The sequence below is a fragment of the Spermophilus citellus genome (assembly GCF_964194105.1).
Source record: "Spermophilus citellus genome assembly, chromosome: 11".
In the NCBI taxonomy this organism is placed as follows: domain Eukaryota; kingdom Metazoa; phylum Chordata; class Mammalia; order Rodentia; family Sciuridae; genus Spermophilus; species Spermophilus citellus.
Genome location: NC_138192.1, coordinates 80,684,381 through 80,703,228, shown reverse-complemented (window position 1 = coordinate 80,703,228; position 18,848 = coordinate 80,684,381). Strand labels below are relative to the sequence as shown.

Below are 18,848 nucleotides of genomic sequence, written 5' to 3'. Positions count from 1 at the left end.
CACTTAAAACTCACTACAAAAAAACAAAAAAACGTTAATTTTTAACATGCACATTCACAATGCAGAGAATCAGTTCAAGGATCAAAATGTTTAGAACACTCCACCATCTGCTCAGGTAGTCTGAAAACAGAGACCTACATATGACATCAATTTTTATCAGTTAGGAATTACATCCTACTACTAAGAGATAAAAATAATCTAGAAGAGCTAATTCAGGACTGCTAATGGTACAATAGCTCCAAAGCCATGAGATACCCAGACCCCTTTTATCTTTCCTTAGCCCATGGCTACCATATTTAAGTTTGTCTCATAGTCAAAAGATGGTCACTATGGTTCCAGCCACTAAATTCATATCCAAGCAGCAAGAAGTAGATAGGGATAAGAGCAAGAGAATGCATCCCCCAGCTGACTAAGACGCCTTTAAAGAGTTTTCCCTGAACTTCTTTTATGAACTCTGCTTTAATCTCCCTGGCCATTCCTGAGCTCAAAGGGGGCTAAAATTCCTATTGGGGAAGCAACTAGCAAACTCTGCTAAAAAAAACCACAATCCTGGCAGAATAAATGACCATGTCTCCAAATAGAGAAACAACTCTATTGTGTTCTGGCCTGGGAAGAACTCAATGAATAGTAAATATTTTAGATTCTCAGCTGCTGTAATGCCATTATTCAAAGTCTTTGCCTCTACCTGAGCTTTTATTATTCTGCCATTGCTTTTGTTCTCAGACATCAGCCTTATATTGGATAACCTTGAACTGTGTTCACTCTTTTCCAAGGTGACCAATCTTGATCTCTTCAGACCTAAGTCAGAACACATCTGAGACCACAGCAGCACTTGAGTCTGTTAAGGAAAACATTTACTGGACAATCAGATAGTCCCTAGGATGGACAAGCAATGTCTGTCTAGAAATTCACTTTTCATTCATAACTACAATTAGCAGCACTTCCCAATGCAAAATCTCATGCCAGTGTTACAATATGCTAATTGGTTATCAATGTGGGCTCTGAAGTTAGAGACCTGAGTCAGGACCCCATCTCTGTGGCCCCAGGCAAATTCTGTAGCTTTTCTGAGCCAGATTTCCTCATCTCCAAAATAGGGCCATGAGGAAATAGCTCCCTCATCTGATTATTTTGAAGATTTAATGAGAAAACAGAGAGAGAGAGAGAGAGAGAGAGAGAGAGAGAGAGAATGTGTACATGCACAATGCCTGACAGTTAATTTTCAATCTGTAGCAAATTACACAAAAAGGATGCTGTAAGACTAATATCATTAATATGAATGTTTAAAACATTTATTCAAAGAAGTCTTGGCTTGATTTCATGTTCACTATTATTGTTTATTTGAGTTTTTTGAAGGAATTTTTTTTCAAACAGCCAGAAGCTTCATGTAACAGTTAATATATTATCTTAAGAATTTAGTGCAAATTAATTTTTACACAAGTTTGAGTTTCAAAAGCCATTGAACTGGGGAGGAACAAAGTGAAGTTTCAGAGTTTGTTTGCTGCCTCCCATCTGGACCACAGAACCAGTTCCATCTGCTCTCACGTAGTAAGTAGCACTTTAGGTATTCCTTGCCAAACTGCCATGTGGAGTTTAGCTTTTGTTTGTTTGTTTGTTTAAGCAGGAAAATGTTAAATTGCATAGAAAGATGTGTATTTCAAGTTTTCAGAAAACTTGAGGGGGCTATTTTGAAATTTCAATTTTCTATTTTTGTACCATAATCCAAGTTTTTCAACAAATTTTGTTTCTGAATTTCATTCTCTTTTACTATCATAATTCTTTTGGTCACATTGAGGGATTTGGATTGATACGATCAACACATTGCTATGAAATGGGAACCACTGAAATGCTCAGAGAATGAAAGCTTGGATTTATGTTTTTGATCCACCACCCCATGGTGTGTTCAGTGTGGAGAGTTGATTGGACAGGAGTAAGAGGAAGGCTGGGAGACCCATGAGGATGCTGTAGTCAGACTTAACCAGTTGGAAGGATGATGGTAGCCTGAAGGAGGGTTGTGGAGATGGCAATAGACTGAAGTACAAAGTTACCCTGGAGTTGGGCTGACAGGAGGTCACTGGTTGATTGGGTGTGGGGAAGAGGGAAACACCAAACAATCTGGGGCTGGGCAGCTGGATGGGTGATAATCAGCTCAGCTCAGCTCCCTGAAAGTTACCTGAGGGCAGAGGGCACCTTGCAGGGAGGTAGCAAGTTTGGCTCTGGTCAGGCATTTCACCATGTCTCTGGCCTTCATAGTACACAGAGGAACCCAGGGTTGATGAGCAGCACTGAAGCGTGATGTGTGAAATCCAGGATCTGTCAGATTCAACCATAATAATCTTAACCTTTAGGAATCAAAAGGGATTAACAATTCACCAGTTCACTAATCTAAAAGTTAAGATCTGCTAAGCACAATGGCTCACTCCTGTAATTCCAGCAGCTGAGGCAGGAGGATCACAAGTTCAAAGCCAGCCTCAGCAAAAGCAAGGCACTGAGCAAATTAGTGAGACCCTCTCTCTAAATAAAATACAAAATAGGGCTGGGGATGTGGCTCAGTGGTCAAGTGCCCCTGAGTTCAACTCTTGGTACCAAAAAAAAAAAAGATTTGTTTTTATACTTGGTGACTTTCTTCTGAAGTCACATACCTTAAATAGAACCCCCCACCCATGTTTCTCAGAAAAACACTTTGCACCTGTCACTAACATCATGTGACTTCATGAGGATTCAGGGCTGCCACCACTGCAAGGCCTCTTTTTCCTCCTGTTGAGATTTGAGCAGAGGTGATGCTGGCTGGTCACATAATCGGTGATTTTCCATTTCAAAATATCAATTCCCAATTGGATTTTTGACATTTTCACTCAAAAAGGAAATAATCATAGTAGTAAAGTGATCATGTCCTCATAATTAAGATATTGCATCATACAGATATTTGAGATGATTTCCAAGACTAATTTTGTATTCTAGCCAGAAAAATATATTTCAAAAAATACTCTAATTTCTTTATCCTTTACCATACATTGTATCTCTTAGTTCTAATTATTTCTCTTTGGCAAAGTAGGGGTGAAGAAAGGCAGAAAATACAAAGTCATATTGCAAGCAACTCTGGAAATAAAATTCAGCAACAGGAAGCCAAAACCATCCTTTATCTGTCCTTTTAAAAGAACTGGAATAGCTAGTTCAGGTAATTTCCTCAAAAAAAAAATAAAAATAAAAATCTTAAAGGTATTAATGGCACAATTGGACATTTTCAGGTTCAAAGACAAATTTGGTTTTAATTTGGTGAGGTTTCTCTATGCCTTCTTTGAACAACAGAGTATAGGAGCACTCACTTTTTCTAAGAGCAAATCATGCTCTTTGTTTACTTTTTTGTCCCACATCCAGCTCTTGAGTTCCAAGATATGACCATGGCCACCTAATAAGTACATACTGACTCAGATGATAGCAGGTGTGGGTCATGATGGCAGAAGGAAAGCAAGGTTAGCATAGGCTCCTAGCAGCTTGGTGAACTGGAAAAAAAAAAAAAAAACAGGTCTAAGAAATAATGGTAATAAGAGAAAAGTATTATATTCATTCCTCAAGGGGGTTATTCTAAGTTTGTTTTTTCAACAACATTCTTTGCAGGTCAGAAGGTACTAACTCCACTCTCAGCCCCTGGCAGGTGTCCTGGCCTTAACCCTTCTTCCTGCCACTGGTATGTGAGAGGGATAGAAAAGGGACTCCTATCTCCTGGGGTTGCTGTGCTAGGTATTAGAGATCAAAAGATAAAAGCTTCTGTTTCTGTTTTCCCTTTGAGCTCATGGATGGTAAGTTTATTGGTTAGCTTTTCACCATACCAACAAAATATCTGAGATTATAAACTTATAAAGAGAGAAGATTTATTTTGGCTCACAGTTTTGGAGATTCCAGTCCAAGACTGGACAGACCCAATGCTTTGGGCCTCTGATGGGGGTGTGCCAGATGGCAATAGTGGGGAGAACATGGCAAAGCAAACTACTCACCTCATGGTCATGAAGCAAAAGACAGAAAGAAAATGGGCCCAGATCCCAAAATCCCCTTTGAGAACACAACTACAGAGACCTAAGAATCTCTCATAAAAGCCCTCTTCCTAAAAAAGTCCACGGTGTGCCAGCCATGGTGACACATGTCTGTAACGCCAGCAACTCAGGTAGCAAAGGCAAGAGGATCACAAGTTCAAAGCTAGCCTCAGCAACTTAGTATGGCCCTCAGCAACTTCAAGAGACTCTGTCTCAAAATAAAGTATAAAAAGGATCCAACTCAGTGGTAAAGTGCCCCTGGTTTAATCCCCTGAAAAAAAAAAGAAAAGGTGGGGGGGAAGGGAGGACAAGGAGGAAATTCCACTACCTCCCAATAGCACCATGCTGTGAACCAAACCTGTAACACATGGACCTGTGAGGACATTAAAGATCTAAACTACAGCACAAGCAAGACAAAGTTGTTTTAAACCAATAATGAGGAACATTCACTGCTGGTCATGATGGAGTAACAGATCGAAAAAAATTAACAAAGAGAAAGAGAGAGAGATGCAGAAAAAAATATTTGAAACAACAGTTTCTAGACAGTAAGCAAAAGACAGCACAATACACTGAATTGTGAAGGAAACAAATGAAGAAAGACTTACAACTGTCTCCACATGCTGCCTAGAGAGAGTTTTCCAGCCTTGGCACAGGGAGGGGTAATCCAAGCACAAAAAAGTGGCCTCAATGAGTTGAGGAGTCAGAGCCAGGAGACTGTGGGGGTCCAGGAGGTTAGATTCCAGAGAGAAGTACCAGGAAAGACAGAGCTACACAGTTCTTCTGGAGGCAACTTTGAATCTTTGGCTCAGTGCTATTTACCCCATCTACTGAGGCTGAGGAAAAAAACAAAACAAACAACAACAACAACAAAAAAAATCTTGAAATCACAGAGGCGAGGAAATAGTCTATGTTCCTCCTAGTCACAACACCAAAGAAAAACCTTGAAATACATGAGGCATTAGCATTATGTACAGTTCTCAAAAGGGTATTGCATGAGGAGGGGGGCAAATTAGCCCTAGACTAAAAGTCTCTCTGGCCCCACTTAGCAAAGCTTAAAAGCAAGCCCTGAATGGATCAAATTATCTCCAGTAAACTTAGAAACATTTCATAATAAAACAAAAAATATTTGGAGAAATTGGAAAAAAAAATCTATTATCCAACAAAATGAAATTTACAACATCTAATTTCCAACCAAGAATTACCAGGCAAGCAAAGGAGCAAGAAAATGCGGCCCATAAGAAGAATCAATCAACACAGACTTGATGATATGGATCGTGGAATTGACTAAAAAGACCATTGAGATGTTAGTATGCTTATATTTTATATGTTCAAGATGATAGAAGAGGAAAGATTGAGTGTAATAAACAGTCATGGAAGATATTTTAAAAGACCCAAATCAAATTTTTGAAAATGAAAACTACAATTTCTAAGTTGAAAAATACAGTAGATGGGATTTGCAGTAGATTAAGCACCACAGGGGAGAGGGGAAACAGTGACAGCAACAGAAACCATCCAGAATGAGAAACCCCAATGTAAGAAAGACTGAAAAGAAATAGAACATCAATTGAGCTTCAGGATAATACTAAAGGGCTTAATGTATGTATAACTGGAGCCCCATAAGGAAAATGCAAGCATTAGAAATAGTTGAAGAAAGAGCAGTGGACATTTCTCAAAATTTGATGAAAATTATAGACTTAGGGAGCCAAGATTCTCAATGAACCCAAGCAGAAGTAGAAGAAGGAAACTATATCGTGCTACATCAGAAATCAAATTGCTTAAAACCAGTGTTACAGAGAAAAATCTTAAGAAGTAAGGAAAAAACCACATATCACGGTATGAACCAATACAACCCAGAAGACAATATCTTTAAAGTACTAAAATACACACAAAGATATTTTCAGCATGAAAGATATGATTGAAGAAATAGAGAACATGCTTCAGACATACATAAACAGGAGAAGGAGTCCAGGTTCCACCCTGGAAGACCAGTGACTCCACAGAGAAGGCAGAGTATGAGCTGAGTGGTAAAGGATGACTAGTTCTCTAGGGAGAGAACTATTTACTCAATGCTTTAGAGTCAGGGAGGCTTAAGTAAAAATCTGGCTCCATCTCTTGCTATATGACCATAGTTGAGGCACCATCAGCTAGGATGATTCTGCTTCCCAGGGAACATTTGACAATATATTTGATATTTTAGTGGGGAGTGGGAGAGACTACTATGGGCTTCTGGAGTATCCTACAATGCACAAAGACAGGCTTCACTTCACAGCAAAGAATTTTTTGGCCCAAAACATGAATGGTACTAAGTTTGAGAAACTGCAGTAAAATGCCGATTTTTCCACTTATAGAACTTAATGACATGAGCATATTCTTTCGAGGTTTTGGTTTCCTCAGCCATAAAACAACAACAATAACAAGAGGATAATTATAGTATCTACCTGGTTTTGTCAGCCTTTTGTCACTGTGACCAAAATACCTAATAAGAACTACCTAGAGGAGTAAAGTTTATTTTGGCTCATGATTTCAGAGGTTCAGTTCATGGTCAACCAACTCCATAGCTCTAGGCCTGAGGTAAGGCAGAACATCATGGCAGGAGACATGGCAGAAGGCATGGCAGGGGAAAGCAGCTCCCTTCATGGTGGGGTTAGGAAGCACAGAAAGAGAGAGAGAGAGCTCTACTCACCAGGGCTAAAACATAATCCAAAGTGATATCCCCAGTGAACTACCTCCTCCAGCCACACCCTTCCTGCCTACAGTTACCATTCTGTTAATCCATATTGATGGATCAACCCATTGCATTAGGTTATACCTCTCATAATCTAATCGTTTCACCTTTGAAAATTTTTGCATTGTTTCACACATGAGCTTTTAGGGGACACCTCATATCAAAACCATAACACTACCTCATAAGGTTCTTGAGAAAGTTAAATGACAATGTATATAAAGCACTTACTACAGTGAAACTCAAAACATAAGAGAATTAAATAGATTCATCCACCACTTAGGTTTCTTTCAGAGATAGAATGAAATCAAAACCTTCTAGAACAACACGAGTGTGATGCTTAGGTGAGACCAGGCATGCTGTGTGCACATTAGCATCTGGAGTGTATGGAGAGGAGAGGGCCATGTGCCAAATATGGGTATCCTCCTTATCTTATCCATCCTTATGTGCTCTCTCCAAGGTCTTACTCTAAATAGTAGCTATGTTTTCTTTCTCTTGTAGGCATGATGGATATAAGAATTCTGCTCTATATCTTAGACAAAGCTTGCATGTGTTGATTTAGTAATATCTAGTAAAATGAAAATGCATACTCTTTTTGTTCAGCAATACCAGTTCTAGAATTTGACCTTCTGATAAGCTCCATATATACAAAAAGTCTGTGTACAAGGATAGCCATAATAGCATTATTTGGAATAGGTACATATAAGCAACCCTAGTGTTCATTAAAAATAGCAACCAGTTAAACAAATTAGGACAGTAATGTAATACTAGGTAGCCATAAAAATGAGGAAATCTCATTTCTTATGTCCATAGGGATAGAATGTTTCTTGAAGGATACACAAAAAACTGATAGCACTTGTTGCTTCTTGGGAAGAAAACCCAATACTTGGGGCAGGAGTAGAAGGGAAATTTTACATTGCACCTTTTTGTGTGCTTTGAGCTATGTGAATATGTTCTTATTCAAAACAGCGATAAAAGATGGAATAAACTGTATGTGCTTGTCATGGGTGAACCCAAGGGAGTGTGAATGGAACCCAGAAATCCCTCAACCTACAAACCCAAAATGTGTCCCCTAATGGGGCAAGTATCCAAGATCCTCTCTGTAATGGGCCAGAAGCCCCCATGATATCATAAGGTTGCCCCAAGGGAGAAGCCGAGCATACTTAGTAGGGTTTGAGGCCCGCCCCTCCTTCACTTAACACTTGGAGCCACTTAGGAGTCACCACTCCTGCACTGCTAGAGAAGAGTCAGATTTCAAGGGACAGCATCCCAGGGATTAGAACCACTAAGTAGAAACTATAGGGAGGTAGAGTTCAGCTCAGCATAAAGAACAATATTCTAAAATCAGGACAAAAAAAAGCATACCATCCTTGGGAGGTAGTGTACTTACTACCTCCACATGATCAAATAGTAGCCAAAAGATCACACAGCAGGGATGCCACAGAGGACGTCAGGTACCCTATGGCCTATGCAGCCACATACTAGCCTTTAGAGTTCCTCTGGTACTTATGGACAGTGATCCAATGGGTGATGTTTCCCCCTTTCTCTCTCAGAAAGTGAGGAGCAAGTCAAACTAGACAGACATCAGTAGCATCCTCACAGAACCCATTAGGTGTCACTCACTGATGGCAAGCTTTCAGGAATGCCCAGTTTTCTTGCTGATGGTGCTTTTCAGGTAATCGCTGTAAGTCCTGGAATTTAGGTTTGTGGATAATCATTTGCTTTACTGATATCCTAATAGTTCCGTATTCCCTTAGCTAACTGCATTTATGTGACAAATTTATAGTGTAAGAGTAATTCCTCAAGATAGAAATCTTTCTCCCTTTGCCTATAACCAGCACCTGGCCAGAGGAAACTGGTCTTCTGGTGTGACAATTCTGTTTCAGGAGAATAGGAAACAAAGAGAAAGAAGGAATTCTGAGAAAGATGTAACCTGCCCGCCCCACTCCAATATTTTATTCAACACAAAGGAAGCAAGAGGGAGAACAAAGAACAGGATAAAGGAAAGAAAGCTGTTTGGGGCTAAGCCAAATAAACTTAAATGGTTTAAGGAATAAATTGGTGGAGTAATTCGAATCATGGGCAGGTGCTATGAATGTAATTTAGTAAATGCTCGGGAACCTGCCAAAGAAGAGAAAAATGTGTTGCTTTTGAGATCATTTCCCAGCAGCTTCATAAAAGAAAACTGATTACAGGAATTTAATAAGTAAAACAGAGCCAGAAATATTGTAATCAAATGAGTTTTTAATTACATTTCAAGCAGAAAAAAATTCCAATTTGTGCTCCTGGGATTAAAAAAAAATAAGTTCTAGAGAAATGCTTTTGTAGCAGGAAAATAACATAAACACTAATTTCCATAGGAATTATAGTAGTCAGTTTAATTAAAAGGCTTGATCAGAGTAAAGAGGAGCTGGTGCCAAACCACACTAAATAAAACCATGGCGATCATTGCTACCTCGCACTCTCATCTAAGTAAAAACACTGTGTGTTGAATGGGAAGCAGGCATCTGCATTTTTCTCATGAAAATGAAAGGAATTTGATTCTTGCATGAATTACTATGTTGTCTTGTTTTATCATCATGTGAATATACCATCCACAAGATGGTATATCTGATTTAAAATTAGATGGTTTTTCTTAGTGTGATGAACACACACAGAATTCTCTGCATTGATGTGCAGAAGAGTTGCCACCTTAACCAAGATGGAACACTCACTCTTCATTAGGGTACCTGATTATTTCTGGAACTCCACTCTCTTATGTCCAGCTAAATTTTACTTGTGTCCCTGTAACTCCTTGGAGCGGAGGGCTATTTGAGGGGATGAATCAAGTTCATGAGCAGATGGTGTACAGTTGTGCATGGAGGGACTACACTCACCACCCTCAACATGAAAAGCTGTTTCCTTCTGGAGGCTGTTGCTATTGACCACTCCCTAACCAGAGAAAGCTTTTCAGGAGATATGCCAAAATCACAGTGGTGTGATTCTGTGCTCATGTTTTGTCTCCTGTGGAATGAATGGGATTCACCTGCAAGGTGTCTCATGGGAATAATGGGTATAACCTATGGTCACAGGATAAAAAAAGCTGACTGGTCCAAGGCAGAGTATGAGAGCATCACCTTTCCAATGGATAATACTCCCACAGCCCTATGCTCCTTCTTTTATTAATTGCTTTATAGAGAAAAGAATTCTAACTATATTTTGAGAGAGAAACTTTAATTCATCAGGATTCCAGAGAACCTGGACAAAACTGACTGGCTGACAGGCTGGTCTGTATGAAAGCAGTGAGGTAGGACTGGGGAGAAAACTAGATTACTTGTTCCATAGAGAGAAAGACTGTGGCCTTTGAGACAGGGAGAAGCATGTGTGTGAGAGTAGGTGGGTAAGTCACTTCCCCTCTAACAATCTCTACTGTGGAACAGAGTTAGTAGGCATCCAAAATGTTGAGGGTGATTTGATTTCCTGTGAAAAGAAAATGAAATGGAACTTCACATTGGGAATGATGCAGAGTGGAGTCAACAATGTCAAATGGACTCAAAAAAAGGAAATCAAAGAGCCCATGGAAGTAGGACTTGGAAATCATGAGGATTCTAAAAGGTTGCCAGAACATGACATAGATTTGAAGTGAAGTTTTACCTAATTCTCAAGGGACAGGGAGACCCCAAGTGACATAAAGAGTCCATTCAAAGAACAGTGTCAGAATTCATGGGTGTTCTATACATATCCAAGAAGGTAGTTGATAGAATTGATGGATAAGAGGAAGGAAGGAATGAACGAACGAATAGGATGTGGAAGTAGAAAAAAAGAAAAGGAGTTCCTGGTGTCTGGCCTTGCCCCAATTTGATGACAATGACAATCATATTTAGAGCATCCTCAGAAGTTTATGCCTTCAGTATCTTCCTCGCCATCACAGACTCTGAAAACTGGTGAATAACAAAACTATTAACCAGTTTGAATTGGTTATTGACAAAGGATGAGGCCATAACTTCAAGATGTGTACCTGATTCTTTCTCTTTTCTCTTTACTTTTTAAGAGCTATCTTTCTATGCTTCATCTTCAACAGTTTTCACTATATAATCAATGATATAGCAGGCTAGTGTAATAGCCTTGATTTTTAGTGGAGAAAAACAATGACAATCTCCATAGTTTTCAAAATAAATGGGAAGATTACAAAAGGAACCCTTAACTATTTATACAGACTCTTACCTTTGTCCTAGAGTGTAAGGATTAAAGTTCAAGTGTAATCCTAGCATGTGGGGGACATATTTTATCATTTGTAAAGAGCAGAGTCATTGTGAGGAATATCTAAAATAAAGTGCATCTAGCGCTGGCAATGTATCTCACACATAGTAGATGTTCATAACTGGAAGATCCACCATATCCATGTGGGTATGCCAGGTTTATGTACTTCTTTGAGACCCTGGAGATGGAAAAATAGGCCCAAGAAGTACAAGTGCTTAAAAATCCATAGAATCTCTTAGATTCTGACCATTTGTGTACTGCTATTATAAAAACACCACCTTGTGACTTATATTTTTTGATGTTTAAATAATTTGTCCAGTTAGGAAATACAAAAGGGATCCCATTCGAAACAAAACCCAAGTGTTGGTACTGATTATCTCTTGAGTTATAGGATTAAAAATTATTACTGTTGCCTATTTCTTTTAAACGTATGTTTTGGCATTTTCTAATATTAACACATTACCTGAAAAATGCATAAATAACTACAAAGGAGAAGAAAAACACTAATTTTAAAACAACAACAAAACATTCATGCTTTAAAAAGATCAAGGCCATAATTTTAAAACATTAAATGTCATCCAAATCTTGTTTTCTTTTTTATTAGACTGTCCAAAAAGTATAAAGTCTCCCAAACACTTTGTTGTATGTTTTACATGAGTGGTTTTACCTATATTTATTATTCATACTTATTCACATGTAGATGCTTCTGCTAATCATATTTTGCTGTTTGAATATGTTTGAAACCTTTATTAGTAAAAAGTAAGAAGTTTGAAATACAGTCATGTATTTAAAAGAAGGAAAAGAAACTTTTAAAATTCATCTTTTACTCAAAAAAAAAAAAAATCAGGCAGAGAACAATAGAATTTTCCTGCTGGGCAGAGTGAACTCTTTTCTCCTCTGACCTGTAAGATATTTGCCTATTGTATCCTGAATTTCTTCTAGCCCTACTTCGGAGGCATCCTCAGGCCCACCCCACAGGACCCCAGGACCTGCAGAATGACGCATGCGTATTAAAGTCGAAGCAGCAGGCCTCTGCTAAGTCCTCATTCCCCGAAGGATTTGAGAGGACAGGAGGTTAAACGATCCCAGGGTTCCTCTCTTTTGTTAAAAATAAGTAAATAAATAAATACACAAAGTTAAATCCTACTGTAGTTAAAAGGGTGTGGAGCCAGTGAGGACTCCGCAGCCTGAGCTTCATCAGCCCTCTGCTTCTGGTCATATGCACCCCACATTTCCCCTCCCCTCATCTAACAGCCCTCTGCTTCTCTTCTCCACCATCTTTTCCCTTTCTGTCATATCTGTTTCCATATAAGTTCCCACTCTCATCTTTGTATTTAGCTCCCAGATCTTTTAGCTTTAAAAATGAGCCCCTCCTCTAGCCTCAGGATTTTGTGTGGACTATTTTACTCAGAAAAGTCCCCTCCCCTCCCCGGGGGAGGACATTTGTGGCAATACAATTATAGGTTTCTTTTTGTAAAAATTTAAGTTCACAGTCTATTGAGATGTGGAACCCTCTCTGGCAAAGATCCACATATGAGTAGCTGGATATTTTGCTTCCTGTCTTGCTTGTTGTTGTTATAAAATAGAATGGGAGTCTGTGAGGCTGGCTCCCCCTGCAGTTGTGCACAGCCGTCCTGTCTTATTTTCTCATTCTCTGCATAGGCTCGATTAATACAACATAATGGTATTAAATGCATTATTCCTTTTAACTAGTTTATGTTTACCAAAATAATTATTTTTATTTCTTACAGCCAGTTTCCATTCTCTATAAATGAAAGGTAGAAAATCATATGAGTGACTTCAGTTCCTCTCTCCCTACTTGTTTTCTGTTTCATTTTAGGCTTTGGTGAAGGTCAATGTGAAACTGAAGCCCATGCTAGATTCAGTGGCTGCAAACCGAATTAAGTGGGAAGAAATGCATCAAAAAAGACTGCTGGTCTCAGCTGCCTCACCTACCCCTGCCAGCCCCATGGTGGCTGAGGAGGACAGAAACTAAAGCTCTATCCTCCCACAGATGCTGCAAAATGACTGCAGCCTGAAGAATCAGCTTCAGTCCGGCCACATAATCCTTTTGTTCCTTTAGCTCAGATAGACCTAAAGACTCGGGGTGTGCTGGGAAGCATGCCTGGACTTTTTCACCTTGAAGTGTGGTCAGTAGCAGAGTGACAGGAGGACAAAGGAGGAGGTGGGGCAGAGAGCCTGGACCCTCACCTTCCCCTGATGAACAACATGGGCTGAAATAAAGGCTGTGGGCCGAAGACTGGTTTGGATCCAGGGACCTGGGGACAGTCAGCACAGAACGGTGAAAGTGTCAGCGCTGCTTAGTTTGAACAGTAAAAGTGTCAGCACTGCTTAGTTTTGTATGTGCTCTTCTGTTGGTTACAAGCCAAATGCTGCTATCTTTGCAGCCTCTCTCCAAGCAAGCTATTGTGTCAGACTGTCCCAAGAATCCAGATTTGCATTCTATAGAGGTATTTTATTTTTAAACACATAGGTTCTTAATGATGGACTAGAGCCTTTAGAACAGATAACCTACCTAACAGATAACCTATAAATACCAACCTTATAAATACCAACCAAACCCAGTTTTCCCCTTAAAGGGTCCATAGTAGGAACATAGCAAATATGTTTGTTGATTGGTGTTTATACAAAATCTGTAACTACACTGAGATCATGGTTCCTTTTTAGAGTTTTAAAATCAGACTTCATTGTAAACAAGTCTTCTTTCTCTCAGGAAGAAGGGATTAATAGACTTTAATTAAAGCAAAGATGAGAGGAAATCTATAGCCAAATTTACCACAAGTGACATATGAACATCTAGAAACTATTTCCAATAGTGAGAGATATTTTTTACAGGACACAGTAGAGCCACAAAGACTGAGTATTGACTGGCTTGAGTTCTCCCAGTGATGAGTTTTGATATAAAATTTAAGTTTACTATAAGTAATCAATCAAGAAATAACGCTTGAATGTTTAAGAAAACACATAATTTGTAAGAAACTAGGTTTAAAATGGATAAGAATAAACTGTCAATAGATACAATGACTAAAAAGCTGCTTTGCTGCTCATTGTACCTGAGATTGAGGATATGGTATGTCTTATTCAAAAAGCATGAGGCTAGAAGAATGGCTTCTAACCACAGCTTTGGCACTATTGACTGGACAACTCTGGATAAGTGGCTAAACTTTTCTGACCTTGTTTCCTCATTTGTCAAATGAGATCACACTGGAAAATGATTTTCAGACATATCTTAACCTTACAACTTTGTTCAAATGAATCTTTCAAGGAATACTAAGATATTAGACATCAAAAGAAAAAGTCCTCTGTTTGAAGCAGGGTTTGGGGATTCAGAGACCTACAAATATTTACTCTTTGATCACATACACAGAGGTCCACAAAGGGACCCTAAGGACTTGGAACATCCCTGGACTAGACGAAACCTGAGATTCATTCCAGCTATGAAAAAATCTAAAATTCACCAAACATTTTGTTCTTACTTTTACTGATCAATAATTATTGATAATAACATTATTATTAATGTTACTACTCAATTCTTAAAGAAATAGGGGCCATGTTCCACAAGGGACATTGTTTTTCTGGCACAAAGGAGTCTTTCGGGAAATGTTCGAAGGAATGAGTAAAATCAGGGGACAAAAACAGAAGTGAAGAGGAGCAGGTAATCCTAAATAAGAAATGAGATTTGTTATGGCAAGAAACAAAGTAAAAGAAAATTATAAGCCTAGCAAGGAGGAGGGAAAAAAGAAGAAGGAAAATAAGAAGACCCATAAAGGAAAGATAGGAATGAAGCAGGTAGTTAAGGGTACTGCCAAAGGAAAGGTGAAAGTCAATCCAAACAAAGAAAAATGGCACCTCCAACCAAAAAAATGAGGATGTAGAATCCTGTCATCAATTGCTTAGGAAAGAGAGACAATTGAGCAGAGAGGGGTTTGACAAAGGAGAGAAGGAAGGAGTGGGAGCACTAAAAAATAATGTTCCTAGCTACGCTTTACAGCTGTCTCTGCAGGGAAGACTGGAGAAACTAGAGGAGAAAATGAGTGCAGGAAAAATTGCCTCTGCAGAGCAGGTAAGAGGAGGTTGTTCAGATTTATGGATTTTATTAAGCCAGTTTTCTGAATCACTCTGCTATAAAGGAAAATAGCTTCTGCAGGGCTGTCTCTCTTCCTTCAGGTGATGAACAAAGGATGGGTGGAGTTACGAATAGACCCTGGTCTGTGAGATCATCATGTGTCTGCAGCTCACGAGCACTGCAGGTGTTTCTGGGTATTGTGCCACATCATGTTAATATCACAAATGGGAATTGAAAATCAGTCCATGTGAGGCAGAGATGAGTCCACATCTGTTATCTTCCCCAACAATAAATAAATAAATAAATGGCCCAGACAAAGGGATGCCAGTTCATCTAAAGCAAAATTTTAAAGCACTAACCCAGGGTCTGTCAGAAAATGCAGGCAGCTACAAGCACTGTAGTTACCCTGAACACTGATGCTGCATATCGCTAAGGGGAACATAATTTATAGCACAAACCTTACGGTTTCCACTAAGGTTGAGTTTTCCTCTCATTTTCTTGCCTTTTTATTGGCTTCACTGCACGGTTGCCAATAGCAACATCCACTGGTAGCAAGGGGAGTTCAACACCATTGCAATCTGCCATACAGTGGAGCCCTGACAATGTCAACCATCAATCAAGTAGCTGTTTGTAATTGCCTCCATCTATTTCTCCTGTCTCGGGGTATCTTTCCCATTGTGGGTCAAGATTCAGAAACTGCTGACTAATGCCACGGATCTGATCCTCCATGGCGAGGAAACAGTGGAAAGGATGGTAGCAACCTTCCTGGTGTCAACAACCCTGGGGGTTAAAGGTTGAACTTCTGGGAGTTTTAGATATTTTAAATCCTTTTGTAAAATAATTTCTGAGTTCCCAAAAATGTGAGGTGTGTGTGGCTACTCATATATTCTGCCTTTCCAAAATAGAGGAAGAAAAATTGTCCTAGTCCTATTGGAGGAAGGCATTTGAAATGTGAGCCTTCTTGTAAAACCTCCGACTGACCAGATTATGTTTGCTTCCTCAGGTCTTTTAGCACTGATGGCTGAAAATGACTTCATCCTGCTTTTTTCTATGAGATATATTTTTTTTCAGATGTTATTTATTAATACTAGTCAGTATGTAGATAATACATGCACAAACTAAAAGGTAGCCTACCTTGGCAGGTAGGGACAATTTGGCATTCTGTGAAAGGTATCATCTAGTGCACAGTAGACCAGAACTCTATTCTAGCTGGCCACTGACTGGACCTGTAATCTTGGGACTCATCAGTTTCAGGTTTTCCATCTGTTAAATAAAAGCACTGACTGCTATTCAGTTTCCACACCAAAGGACCAAGCTGTGTTTTGCTTTTTAAAATTCTTCCAGAAAATTATCTTGTTTATCCTTCTCAAATAAAACAGGCAAAACCCAAAGAGATCATCTTCTTACTAAAAATAAAATAAAGTTACATATGTGGAGTAGATATAAAACAATCTTATTACAGATGGTCTCAGCCTGCCTCTATTGATCTTGAAATATATGGTCATCGATACATTTTTTAAAAAAGCATATATTCTTTTATTTCATAAAGAACAATTGTGGATTTTCTCATATCATAGGTATCTTACAAACAGTGGTCATTCATTTAGAAATAAATTTATAAAATGAGTCAAGGAAAGTTAAAATTGCACGTATGTTTTCTGCTTCTAAAATCTGATATGCCTATACACTTCTGGGTATTTTATATTTGCAAATATGTTGGGTTAAAAATAATTTTAAACTTTTTATATTAGTGTAATGCCAATATTGTATTACATTAATGCTACTGGAATTCAGTTGTTTTCTGTGTATCAAAATTTTATCATATTTTATCCACTTGCATTAGGTCATTAAACAGAGTTGCTCAATTTACTTAAGGTATAATTATTTGAAAATTCATTTCTCCTGCTGACTCTTATGAACTGCAGAAAGACAAAAAAAAAAAACCCAGTATCATCCCTGGTAATGGTATAAAACAATTTATATCACATGGGACAGTAATCTATTTAAGGAAGATTTAAATAGAAAGAAAAAATGCTTTGACTGGGGAAAAAAGGCAAAAAGGATACATTAAAGCAACCAACCAAAACCTAATTTGGGGATCTAAAACTCTGGGCAATTCTACCATAGTGTAGTTACATTATCTGCATTAGAATAACATTATGAAATTGTTATTCTGGCATTTGCTGCAAAGAACCCCCTAAACTCAAATGTACAAGGATTTTAAAGGTTCAGTCTAGCTACAAGAAGGCCAAAATTTCATAAACTTGCTAAGTGAATAATAATAGAATAAAACACATAAATGACAGAAATAAAACAAGGCAGAACTGGAGAATTTCATGATGAACATTTAGACTTAGCAATGCCCAAAGTTGTGCTTGTGTTATCTGTGCCAATATCTTTCCCACAGTTATTTGGGGTTGTACATCTTTTTAAGTTTAATTTTGAATGTACCTGCATGTTTGCTACATCTCTCAGCAGTGCTAAAGATAAGTTACTTATCTGTGTAGCATAACTACACCAATGTCATTGAATGTATACGCTGGCACAGAAATATGTTTGTTTTATTAAGTAAATGAAGTAATTGCTGTGAAAAATGTGTTCTTTGAGGTCATCATTTATCTCTGTGTTCATTTTCTCTATATGACTGTATGTTAGAATATTAATTTTTCTTTTGCTTTAGTTTAGATTCAGGTTAAATTATATTTAGATGAATTTTAAAAAACAGCACAGTATGAATATAGGCTAGGTTTTTGTTGAGTCTCATTTCCTTGGGGGGATATTGCTTTTGCCATTTTATTTTGTAAAATAATCTAAAAAGGATCCCCTTTTGACTTGCTTCCTAATTTTTACTGTTTTACACAAAGAAGGAAAGTATGTTCAGCTGAGGGATCTACAGGCATTCCTTTGTGTAGACTTCCCAAGCTGGTGTTCCATTGTTAGAATACGATATTATAGAATGCTTGTCCGTTTCATAAGCGACTAATCCACGATTTTGAAAGTCTGCTTTAAGAGACCTAAATATCTTTGTTTTTAATAAAATGTTTAATGTTTGACTAAAGCTGTGGAATAATCTTTATTTCTTTTGAGAAGGGCTGAGAGAAGGAAGCAATGCCTTTAAATTTTGACTGTTAACTTGGCCCATTAACCTTGTCTTGATCTGTGATGTTTGCCTGCATGAGAGGGATACTGGACAGCATTTCAAAAATGACAAAAGGTTCTCCAAATGATTAAAGTTTTTCTGGAGGTAGGAGAATCTGCAGCCAAAAGCTGGGTTCCTGTGTCCGTTACACATTGCTCAAATTTGCATGGGCAATTACACAGGGGAATGGCGTCAATGCAGGGCCGCCAGCCACACTGACGCAATACAATTACACCATGGCTTCGGTGCTTAAACTTTAAAATTCTTACACCATTGTGCCTGTTCTATTAGAACAAACTGCAGCAAATGATCCAAAGCCAATTCAAACGACTGGAGAGGAGGTGCCCGGGGAAGGAGAGGGAAAAGGTGCAGAGGGGCCCACTACTGGCCAGTGTAGGCAATCACCAGGAAACCTCTGGCTTTTTTTGTGCTTTGCAGTCTGTGATTTTAACCTCAATTCACAAAAGAGCTGTGAGGGTTAATGAGGGAAGTTAGGCAAAGCAGGCCTGGTACTGAAAGTACTGTATAAACACAGGGGCTTAGAGTAGCTCTTTGTTTGGATGACTGGTTATTTTAAAATGCCAGTATCCACAGTTTTGCCTTCTCTGCTAATCCCTTTTATAAATCACAATG

At 38.6% G+C, this 18,848-nt stretch overlaps 1 protein-coding gene across 1 annotated transcript in view; it reads left to right on the top strand.

The window, feature by feature from the left end:
- PDE11A (phosphodiesterase 11A) overlaps positions 1-12,985 on the top strand; it is a gene marked incomplete at both ends in the record, with an annotated part of 382,619 nt that extends 369,634 nt beyond the window's left edge. Inside the window, one exon of the mRNA XM_081261295.1 lies at positions 12,830-12,985. Within this exon, the coding sequence (XP_081117421.1) occupies positions 12,830-12,985 (156 nt within the window). The remainder of the gene's footprint in view (positions 1-12,829) is intronic.
- Positions 12,986-18,848: the final 5,863 nt, after the last annotated feature.